The sequence below is a fragment of the Penaeus monodon genome, chromosome 36, assembly GCF_015228065.2.
Source record: "Penaeus monodon isolate SGIC_2016 chromosome 36, NSTDA_Pmon_1, whole genome shotgun sequence".
Taxonomy (NCBI): Eukaryota; Metazoa; Arthropoda; class Malacostraca; order Decapoda; family Penaeidae; genus Penaeus; species Penaeus monodon.
The window spans coordinates 13,598,087-13,610,586 of NC_051421.1; the positions used below are offsets into that span (position 1 = coordinate 13,598,087).

The window sequence follows — 12,500 nt, forward strand, 5'->3', positions numbered from 1 at the left end:
AAGTAATAAAACACATAACATACATAACAACCTGGCTCAACATGTAGACTCTAAATGCTGGGTCTCAACAAAGAGAAAAAAAAAATAATCAGACGTTAAAGGTCTGACGTGCCAGCGGGATACTCGTGTCTGCGGCTTTTAGCAGGTGGTGAGAAAACAAGAAATATGAGAAGAACCAAAAGGAGAGAAAGAGAGAAAGATAGATTTAAAAAAACATGAATTTTAAATGAGAAGAGATAAAACGAAAAAACGTTTTATTTTCAAAGTGCATGGAGGAAGTAGAGTCTTCATACAAGAAGGCTGGAAGGGACAGAGGGATTCTTATGCACGTGACGGAGTAATCTCACACAATGTTATCGCTTACTGTCAGCTCCCGTGACTCTGGATGTTCAACTAACCTACGAAATAAAAACTATCAACATCTAGTGAAAATATGAGTAGAGTTGTCTTTCGCCCTAAAATATTAAATAATTTTTTTGACTAGTATTGTATGTACTTGGCAGTAGAGATGGTATAAGGTGGTGTTAAGCCTTTAAAGTAATACAACTACGAATCGTGAAATGCTGAGCTGAATCCATTGGGACTATGAGACTATGCATTACTAATGAGATTCTGGTCCATGTGAGCTTCCGTAGACACGAAGCATACATTATATATAGGAGTGTTTATGTATATGTATATATGTATATATATATATATATATATATATATATATATATATATATATATATATATATATATATATTATGTATATATATATATATATATATATATATATATATATATATATATATATATATATATATATATATATATATATATCAAGCCGCAGGCACGAGAAACGAGGTACTGATTGTTTACAAACACATAAAACAAAATAAGAGAAGAAAAATGAACTTCGAAAGTGGACAAGGGAACAGGAGAGGGTACAGGGCAATAAGAGAAAGACGAGGCAGGACAATCCAACACCCTATAGCAAGATCTTGTACCAAAATCCCTTTTGATTTGCGAACTGGATTCTACTGTGTCCTTTTTTGTCTCGACACAGCTTCACAGGATGACCGATTCCTGCCAAGGAAACGGATGGTTTTCTCATCCTTAAAGGGTGAGGATGAAGGAGGGGAAAAAAAGGGAGGGGAGGGGGTGCATTGGACGTGCAAAATAAACCTTTTTAAAGAATTTATATAAAAAAACAAAGGAAGAGGATTAAGAAACAAAGGAAAATATTGGAAAATGGTGCCGGCTTAACCACTAATTAAAGATTCTCCTATCACAGTTTGTGTTTAGAACAGAAAATCAATAAATACAAAGAATATGGGACACGATTAGAAAAAAAAAGAATTAAAAATAGAAAATACGTTACAAACAAACCTAGTTCCTATTGCAGAAATATAAAACACTCGAAACATACTCCCAAGGAGACGCACTTTGTTGCGTATCCACAGTAACACAAGTACATCATCATACCAATTTATAATGACGAGATAATAAGTACATTTCAATAATAAGTACACAAGCTTTGGTAAGTCTTTGGGGTCAATGACCTGACTCAGATCCTTCATTGCAACTAAGTACATATAACTGACTCGATAATGTTTATAAAAGGAAACATTTGGTATCCTGAATTAATTAAAAATCATAACATTATAATATATATCTATGACTCGTTTGAACTCATGGGTTAGTGTTATTTTTAATATAATGTTAGTAGTTACGGTTAGTCATGGGTAACTTTGGTAGCATTTAGCCTGCACTGTCTTTGGACTGAGGAAAATGCCAAGGAATACAGCGTGGAATGTAGCTGTTAGTCAGTGTTAGCGATGACGTCATGCCGCGGCGAGGCAGGTGTCGGGCCTCAGGCACGTGTGGGCAGCTGCAGCATATGTGCTGGGGCAGGACGGGCCCGGGGGGACTGGCGCCAAGCCCTTCCGCGGCGGCGGGGGCGTCGCGTCCCCGTCCTCAGCCCCCGCGACCCTCCTGCAGCAGGACGACGCCCTCACGCTAGTGTGGTCGTGGCCGACGAGTTGATGATAACGGAGAGGTCGCCTCCGTCGTCGGCGTAGTGCGGGTGTGACGCCACGATGTGCTCCTTCAGGCGGTACTTCCGGTTGAAGCCTTTGTGGCAGAAGGGGCACTTGAAGCTGTTGGGCGCCGTGTGGAGGCGCTCGTGGCGGCGACACGTGCCCGTCTGTGTGAATCGTTTGCCGCAGTACCGACACGGGTACGTCAGCTTGTCCCGCGCCACACCCAGCAGATCGTCACTGTAACACGTCGCCTGCAACCACCGCTAGGTTATTGTCCGTCCACACGCCAAACCACCCTCTCGACTCCACCAAGGTAACCTACAACCGCGCATTGCCACACCGGCGTGCACCTGTACGATGCCAAGGTTACGCACATACGTCACTATCCGTGTAATGTACATTTGCGCAAATGTACACTCCACGCAGGATAATATGTCTGTACATCATCGAACATCGACGTGACAATGAGACCAAGGCAACGTATAAATACACTTAAAAATGGCAATGCGTCGGATAATTCATGAATACTTGAGCCATCCTGTTGCCGAATAGACGCCGAGCTGAACCGTGATGAAGAAGCCGGTCCGATGCGTACTTTCGGACTGGCTTTTCTGACGGAGATACTTGGTTTCCCCAGAGGTGTTATGTGACTCTCTCTGTCGCTCTCCGTTGCATACTGCGAGCTGCACTTATGTGAACTGCACAGCATATCCGATGCACTTGGATTCGAACGGAGGTCTTGCTTCGATCGTGAGGGGGGAGGAAGAGGTGGAGGAGGAGGAAGAGGAGGAGGAAGAGGAGGAGGAGGAGGAGGAGGAGGAGGAGGAGGAGGAGGAGGAGGAGGAGGAGGAGGAGGAGGAGGAGGAGGAAGAGGAGAAGGAGGAAGAGGAGGAGGAGGAAGAGGAGGAAACAAGAGAGAAAGAAAAATCGAGCGAATAAAAGAGGAAAGGAAGGAAATAAGACAGACAAATAGATAGAGATTGAGATAGATTGATGAACAGATAAATAGAAAGAGAGAGAGAGAGAGAGAGAGAGAGAGAGAGAGAGAGAGAGAGAGAGAGAGAGAGAGAGAGAGAGAGAGAGAGAGAGAGAGAGAGAGAGAGAGGAAAAAAAGGAAAACGAGAAAAAAGAAAGAGAAAAAAGAAAGAAAACACAGAACCAGACAGACCGAAAGAGAGAGACAGACACAGAGGGAGATCGCAGAAGACCCCCAGGTATCCTCAGAGTCTCCTAGCCAGACAGGAGAACACACAGGACCCCCTCTCCCCTTCCCCCTCCCCCCTCATCCCTGGAGAGATGCAATCCCCGGCCAGAGCGATCCAAAGCATACGGCAGCCCGGCGTCTTTCTAACACCAGGGAGCTCCCTATTGATCTGCATTCTTCAAACTTACAACGTGAGTCGAAAATAACAAGGTGGGTACTTGGTGGCGTGAGGACGGACTTGTTAGTTTGTACTACACTACTCCTACATAATTATACATGGAATTGGGCATCATCAAGTTAGATTGTTGGTTATATTAATAGTCAGTTAGTTAGCAAAACAAAAACAAAAAAAATATTGACTTTTAAAAGGTATGATATTAATCATAATCAAGAGAAGCTAAATGGGAATAAGCTGAAATAGCGAGAAAATGGTTAAGTCTAAATCATTAATAAATGTCAACAGTTGGGCCTAATTATGCAATGGCTACTTTGCAGTAACGTTAGGTTGCCATCACCCATGCAGAAGTAAGAGGAGATACACTGCTACCACAAAAGCCCTAACGATAAACATGCCATCACACACACACACACACACACACACACACACACACACACACACACACACACACACACACACACACACACACACACACACACACACACACAAACAAACACACACTACTGTATATATATATATGCATGCAGTTTCGAGTTTCGAGTCTTTTACCTTTTGAACCTCAAGTTCCTGACAACTAAGCCTCGGGGTTCACAAAGAATTACCCTAATCACAAATAAAGCCAAGTCATGTAACTGATCCTCGATCAACCAAAGAACCAAAAAAAGGACAAATAAAAACAAAAACAAAATCTAAACAGAAGACGAACGACTTGAAGATCTCGATTCCTTCACCGTGTGCGTCACGCGAGAACCTCAAGCGAGCGATTGCTGTCCTACTCGCTCGTGTTACGTGTGGGCGACGCGCCTGACGTGTAACACGGGTCCTGCGTCACCCTCTCACTTATTGTGATTCCGGCGAACATACTCTCAGAGGAAAAGCATCACAGTCTTGCATAAAAAACTGGTCTGTCTGTCATGCAATTTTCGGACGAACTGAGAGAAGCAAAGCAAGACCTGTGATGCCATTCATTCGCCGATTCACTGAGTCGCTTGAAAGAACTGATTATGACTGACAGAGAATTTGATTGAAAGGTCCTTCCGTTCGAATAAATCTCTAAAGGTATTTTGGTTGTGAGTAACTTATGTCTATCAAGAAATCGTAGTTGTTTGCTATTATTAAATCGTCCGCTATTCAGATATTAGATGGGATTCTGATATCGTATTAACATTCCCCAAGACTCGATTAAGACACCCTGAGAAAAAAAAATCTTGAAAGTATGACTTGTTTACGATGAAAAGGCGGAGGAGCTGGCGCTCAGCTCATAAACAATATAAAATAAAACTGTACATCTGATCGCAGAGATAAGAACGAAAATATATCAGTATTTCGTAATGTTTCTCGATTTCTACAAAACACCTCGTCCCTGGACAAAACAAAATAAACTTAACGCGCTTTTATTCCTTACTCTCAAACTATGAAGTCTCTGTTAGAGATTCGACATCACAGTCACCCCAGCGCCTGGCAACAAACACGAGGGGAGGGGACCAACCAGGGGCCAGGTATGAAGGCGAGTGCATGCAGTCTACCAATCATGCAACATGCAACGAGTCAAAAGGGCTTTAAATTTCAATGGCCACTTCATTCTGACATCCTGAATGACTGATCGCATCTTCTTTCGCTCTGAACATAATGAAGGCAAATTTACGAACCGTTTGGATAGACTTAAGGGTTGTAAAATCGCAAAAAACTTGTGTGTATATATACTTCAGGAATGTCCTTTTAAATCGTGAAAAAACAAAGAGATATATCAAACGTCATGCCCTATAATAGTAAAACTAAGAATATAAGAATATAATGCCAACGCACTTCCACTTCCCTAAGAAAAATAAAAAGGTAAGATAAACCGACGCAAAACTTCTCTAAAAGTACTACGACACAAGAGCTTAAAATCCTAATCAGTGTAGGACTCGGCACTTTGTTAATTCTATTTATATCTATGGATATCTATGTGACTATTAATATTAGATGTGATTTTTTGTGTGTTTTTTTTTTGTGGCTGGTCTACTGCAAATCGCTCTAGAAGGGGAATAGTGCCTTGAGTGAAGAAGCACAGAACATGAGCCTGAGATTAGGATGCCCAGTGCCCAGAAGATACGGATTTCTAAGCCCTGTGTTATATACCTCCTTAAACCTTAGAACCGAGCTAACACGTCCCACAAACGTCAGTCTGGAAAGTCCCATCCAACCTCCCCCCCCAAATGTCGACCACACTTCAGACAAAAGGTTCCCGAAAGTCTCCAAAGAGTCGGAGGGAAACCGCGTGCCTCCTCCCTACCCCTTGTTTTCACCCTACAGCCCAGCGACCCGTGTCATGTCGTGGCGTCTTACCAAGGATCCGTCCTCGCTCTCCCCTATGCCGGAGTTGGGGTCGTCGCTGAAGGAGTTGTTGTCGTCCAGCGGGTCCTCCTCCTCGACCTTGACTTCGTGGGAAGGCGTTGAGTTGCCTGAGGTGACGGTGGCTGCCAGGCCCCCGACGCTAGAGACCAGGTACACGGGGTGCGGGGAGTCGCCGCTGATGTATCCTTCCTGCAGGCACATTAGGGAAGAACTGCTGTTAGTGTCTGAGCCATGAATAGACGGATAGAAAAGGTACACACTCATCCCCTTAACACACACGGCTCACGCACTCAATCACTCACAAGCACGCACGTACGCACGCACGCATGCACACACACACACACACACGCACACACACACACACACACACACACACACACACACACACACACACACACACACACACACACACACACACACACACACACACACACACACATATATATATATATATATATATATATATATATATATATATATATATATATACAAATAATCTCTTCAAATACCTCATCACAGATACAAACTCATTTAAAAAAATATATCCATCCACATGCAAAACAAAATAAAAATTATTATAAATATCAAACAGAGCAAAACATCTAAAATGATGCGCAAAATAATCTTACAACACACTAATAAAAACATCATTTCAGAATTCCACGACAAAGCATGCATAATAACTTGCATACAACGAAGTCTAAAGTTATAACGTTAAGGTGTGGGCAAAATGGAGCAAGACATAGCGACTCTACAACAAAAATTACACCTCGACTGAAAACTGATTAAATATGTAAAGCAGAGATATAAACAGGCAATAAATATCTACACTTAATGAGATACGTCAGGACAGTCACTTGAAAAAAAAAATCCGTCACGAGAAAAACCATCTAATTTCGTCGTTAAAATATGTAACCAAAAATAATGATAGTGAAATATAATAATCAGAATAATAACTAATGACTAATGGTGGCATTAATAACAAAAATATAATAATAAAAACAATAACAAAATTATAATAATAATAATAATAATAATAATAATGATAATAATAATGATAATAATAATAATAATAATAATAATAACAAAACAAGAACAATAACAACAATAACTATAACATAAAAAAACAATAAAAATATCAACAATAACGATAATAACATTAAATAACAACACACAGCAGTTATATCAGGCGACTGAAACAGCAATCATAATAATTAAAAAATATATATATGAACAAAACACGACCTGCATCTCAGACCCAGCCTCCGAACGCGAGCCAGATCAAAGGAGACAGAGCACTGCAATTGCACTGCCATATGCACAATGCCAAGATCTGGTCTGCTTATTGTTTTTGTTTCTGTTAATTATCACGTTTGGCGTAACTCATGACTAAGCTGCTAAAGTTATTCCAAAGAGTACATAAAGGGTATAAGTTTGTGTGTGGGTTTGGGCGTGAGTGTGTGTGTGTGTGTGTGTGTGTGTGTGTGTGTGTGTGTGTGTGTGTGTGTGTGTGTGTGTGTGTGTGTGTGTGTGTGTGTGTGTGTGTGTGTGTGTGTGTGTGTGTGTGTGTGTGTGTGTGTGTGTGTGTGTGTGTGTGTGTGTGTGTGTGTGTGTGTGTGTGCAATATATACACAAAACAAATATGACTAACAAACTGAACAGCAAACAAATAGTGCAACTAATAACAAAAATAACAACAACAACAACAATAGCAACTCGACAAATAAAATGGTGGATAAATATACTACACTTTACAAACGCTACGTACAACAACCTGGACGAAGAAATAAGAAACACGAACAAAGTTAAGGACACAACCACAGCAATCGCATAGAACCTCATACGATAGTCACTACTCTATTCGCAAAAATCATCGCTCAGTCTGATCAAACACTTCTGGGACCGCGTGACTCGCCTCGCCTCCGAACCCTTATCTGTTTACTCCGCCACCGGCAAGCAACGTAACAGATCAATTTGATAAACAGGTAATTAGCGATGACAGCCATTCACTTCAGTTCCTAAAAGATGTCTGGGAGTGACTCTTCTTCCCTCCGGATAATTAAGTACGTAGCGTAAGTATAATTAACTGATATGAGCGTGCTGCCTGAACTGGTGGCCGCGGAAGGGAAGATTCAACTGCATGCAATATATGGAGAGGGAGTTAGCGTTTTCCCAAAGGTCTGCAGTTACACTATTGGAACAGTACAGGGTGTAGTAATTAATATAAAGTGTCAGTAACAATTAGTAATATAGGCAATATCAATAACCATTAACAATATAGCCAGTGTTAGTACCCTTTAGCAATATGGACAATATTAGTAATATTAATTTCGATATTAGTAAATGCGGTCTAATGGTCGTCCCAGAGAGCATCTGATCAGACAAGCGATTTATGCGTGTAGTGTACACGTGGTTCTTCTAACAAGCAATGGACAGGTAAAGGTATGGGAAATAGATGAGGAAAAGGGAGACGAAGGTATGGGAAACAACGTCGGTTAGGGGTGGGAGAGTGAGGCAAAAAGGTCAAGCAGATTATGACTTTGAACAAGGAAGGATGATGACATAGGTTCTTATAGAATAGGTGCTGGAAAACAATAGGGAGAGTTGAAAAGTGTTGCTAAAATCCAAGTAGTAATGTAAAGGGAGGGAGGAGGAGGGCGGGGAGAGGGAGGGAGGGAGGGGGGGAGAAGGGGTCAGCAGGTGGCAGGGTTGTGGTAAGAACGTGAGAGATAAGACTTGGATCCTGATGCCCCATAAAAACATCGTGGGGGAAAACGTGCCTCTGACAAAACAAAGTGAAACTAAATAATGAATGTCTTTTCATTTATAAAGCGAATGCAATCAGAGTGCATCTTGGGCCAACATTTTTTTTTCACTCGATGGTACACCGAGGCTTAAGTGGTAGCAATGTGCAATGGTGCTACTACAAGACCCGGGATCCAGCGTGCTAAGTTAAGCCTTGTTGGGGTTACACAGGAAGCTTAGGAAGCAAATTATACAGAACTTGAAATAAATACAAAAAACAAATTTATTTAATTTAGCGTGTGCCAACGCAATTCACCTTTTACTGCATTTTATCTAAGTTCTCAAATGTTCTATGGAAGTGATTAGTTTCTCCGGCATGTGTAATTTGCAAACTTTAACAGAGGCAATAACCTGAGGAGGTAATGAGCAAAGCGAGGAAGATGAACGCTCTGCAGAGAGGGAGTTTGGCGTGGGGAGTTTAATATTTGGGGATACGAGGGGATACGAGGGGAGGGGAGGGGAGAGAGGGGAGTGAGTGAGGTGAGACGGGGCCGAGCACGGGGCTTCAGAATCCAGGGTTGTGGTGGACTTACAATGAATGTGGTCTTGGAGTCGTCCTGCGCCCGGTCTAACTCGATCACATTCTGTGGTACCTAAAACAAGGCCCGGAGATCAGACACATGCTGCTGTTTGAAAGTGGTGTTCTTAAGCTCCTTGTTATGTCTCTGACTCATGGTTTGCCTTCAGTTACTGATTATACAAGAACACCAGTTGGATTCTACGTCAGTTTTGGTGTATCTGTCGTGTGACATGTGATGTGATAATCCCTTAGAGTCCGTACAGTTCATTGCAGATTCCCTAGTTACAAATCTCAGACGGAAAAAATACATTTCTCGTTTTCTTCAGATATACCGGGAGACAAGAGGATAGAATAAAATGTAAGGCAAATTAGAAAGGGTTTACAGCCATGGACAGTGTCTGCGTAAAACACTTTGCATAAAACAACTATTGGTAAACAACGTACAATCTATATTTTTCTTTTTCCTTCTCTCCCTCTCACGTATCACATAATGTACCTTCAGGAAAAAAATAGAGATGAAATATGACAAATAAATACCCAAATCTTGTCAACGTAAGGAAAACAAAACAGAAATCAGGGTGAAGAACTCTACACGAAACACACATGCGTTACTCTGCCTTAGTTAGATCCTCGGCAAAGTCCTCTCCGCTGTCACACCTGCGCTCCCTGCCACTGCCATAACAGTGAGGTTGTTATGGGCGCTCTTGCTCTTAATGCTGTTAATACTAAACAGTCGCTGAGTGTGCGTATGCGTGTGTGTGTGTGAAAGAAAGAGAGAGAGAGAGAGAGAGATGGAGAGAGAAAGAAGAGAGAGAGAGAGAGAGAGAGAGAGAGAGAGAGAGAGAGAGAGAGAGAGAGAAAGTGGGAGAAAGTTATCTGTGTATGGGTAAATCACATGTGTTCGGGCGTGGAGGAGGAGGAGGAGGGGGGGGGGGAGTGGACAATAGACAGGCCTCTCGCCTCCCACCACCTCCTCCTGGCCCTCCTCCCCCCCACCCCCCTGTCCCCACACGGAAGTCCGCGCCCTGGTGAGGGGAAGCCCCACGACACATCCCCCACCACCGCCGACTTAACGAGGGGACAAGGGCGCTACGGCTGCAAGGCGAAATGAATAAATTGCAAAGCTGTACATTTCCCCTTCGCCGTGGATCAGCTGGAGAACGAGCCAGCAGCAGACAGCGACGCCGAGAATGGGGGGAGGGAGAGGAAGATAGAACACGCGACGAACACCGGTGAACACCAAGTGAACATCAAGTGAACATTGTTCTAGGTTAGAGCAACACCTTCCATCCAACTACAGTGGCTCTAGAAAGCTACAGTCGGGGCATATACGAACAAAAGCACAACATCAGTGTTTGTGCTGAGTACACGTGCAGCGGCGCAAGCGGGGCAGGGCAGGTGGCGGGGGGTGGTAAGGCGGGGAATGTGAGTGCAGGTGTGGTGGTAGAAGGTACTGCGCTGGAAGAGGGCGAATAAGGTGTGTACGTAGAAGTGAGTGAGTGTGTGCGTGTGCGTGTGTGTGCGTTGCGGATCTGCCTCGCTTGGCACGCGTCACCACTACCACCCTGATCCGCTTCACCCCCCCATCCCTCCCCGCCCCCCCCTGCCCCCTCTTAAACAAGCTGCCCGGTCTCCCCTCCTTTCCTCCGCCCCACGTGCACCCGGGGATCAATACAGTGACCCACGGGGCGCGTCATCCCCTAGGCACCACTGCTAGGGTAGCCTTTCGCCCCATTCCTCCTGGCTGACCCCTCTAGGCACGCCAGCCCTCTTTCGCACTCCCCTCTCCTCGCCCCTTTTCCCCTCTGCCTATGACGACGCCAACGGTGGTGTGTGTTAAAGCCCCAGACCCGTGGCTGGAAGGAAGCATTGTCTTAGATATTTGCCGGGCTTTAGCGAAGAGAGAGAAAAAAAAACATACCTTCAGAAAAGAAAGGACTGAATGAATAAACGCTAATATTCTGAGTCTATGACTATCTGGATGACTCTCAGATAAGTAGAAGAAAGCAGAACCGTCTCAAAATAGCCCCCACTTTGGAAAATAGCACTGGAGTTGAGATGAAGCCGCGCTAGCAACGAGGAAGGGTTGAGAAAGGCCTATGAAAGAGCGATGAAGTGACCACGGAGACCGAGCCCGCAACGCGTGGGTCTACGTGGAAGTGAGCAAAGGATAAAATACAGCCACCGGTAGCGGGTGTACACGCCAGGGGATCCCCCGGGTCAACAGGACGGTCTATTCCCTATGAATCATCGAAATTATCATGTCCTCCTGTGGTTGTGAGGGAAGAGGGGGAGGGAGGGAGGGAAGGGAGAGGGATTGGACGCGAGGGTCGGCGCACTGCTGGGTTGTAAGGGTCGAGTGGCCACATGCCTGGTGGTGTTGGGGGGGAGGGGCAGGAGGGGGGGTGGTGGTGAGACGAGGGAATGGAACAGAAGAGAAGTGAGGGGGGGAGGAGGGGGGAGTTGGCACGAGCCAGGCTGTGCTGGAGCCGCTGCCCGCCGCCACCACCACCTTCCACACCCACGATCAATACAACCAACAGAGTACCCGGGCACACCTCCGCTCTCCTCCCTTACCTCGCAAAGCCCTTCCTCTCGCCATTAACACCGGTGGAACATCAACCCACATCTTCCCCCAGGACATCCACGCCGGCTTCTCTCGGCGCCGCCATCGCCAGCGCCACCGTCGGCGCCCTGGCAAAGGCCTCCTTCGAAAGGACTATGCCACCGCGAGCAGCAAGGACTTCAACCCTGCTTGTAATGCGACCTTCTCTACTTCGCCTCCCTCCCTCCCTCCCTCCCTCCCTTCCCTACTCTCCCCGGCACTCCGCATCACACAGACACTAAAGTAAGTGGGTGCGCTATTTTCTCGTAAACATGTAATTGCCGTCACATCTCTGGATATTATCTTGATCAACTGTTCTGTCTCACTCCCTTGTCTCCTCATTGCCATTTCCTTATCTGTACTCCCTAACCTCCCTCCATCTCTCAATCTCTCTCTCTCTCTCTCTCTCTCTCTCTCTCTCTCTCTCTCTCTCTCTCTCCTTCTCCTACTCCTACTCCTACTCCTACTCCTACTCCTACTCCTACTCCTTCTCCTTCTCCTTCTCCTTCTCCTTCTCCTTCCCCTTCCCCTTCCCCTTCCCCTTCTCCTCCTCCTCCTCCTCCTCCTCCTCCTCCTCCTCATCATCATCATCATCATCATCATCATCATCATCATCATCATCATCATCATCATCATCATCATCATCATCATCATCATCATCATCATCATCTTCTTCTTCTTCTTCTTCTTCTTCTTCTCCTCCTCCTTCTTCTCCTCCTCCTTCTTCTCCTCCTTCTTCTCTTCCTCCTTCTTCTTCTTCTTCTACTCTTCCTCCTCCTCCTCCTCCTCCTCCTCCTCCTCCTCCTCCTCCTCCTCCTCCTCCTCCT

General features: G+C 44.8%; 1 protein-coding gene across 4 annotated transcripts in view; it reads right to left on the reverse strand.

Moving 5' to 3' along the window:
- LOC119595748 (histone-lysine N-methyltransferase MECOM-like) overlaps positions 1–12,500 on the reverse strand; it is a 47,234-nt gene that overhangs the window by 8,560 nt on the left and 26,174 nt on the right. For 3 of the 4 annotated variants that reach the window (XM_037944882.1, XM_037944880.1, XM_037944879.1), the window contains exons 3-4: positions 9,082–9,141; positions 5,735–5,932 (exon numbers count right to left, since the gene is read on the reverse strand). In XM_037944882.1, coding sequence (XP_037800810.1) covers positions 5,735–5,932; positions 9,082–9,141 — 258 coding nt within the window. The remainder of the gene's footprint in view (positions 1–5,734; positions 5,933–9,081; positions 9,142–12,500) is intronic. The other variant, XM_037944881.1, reaches the window with a different exon arrangement.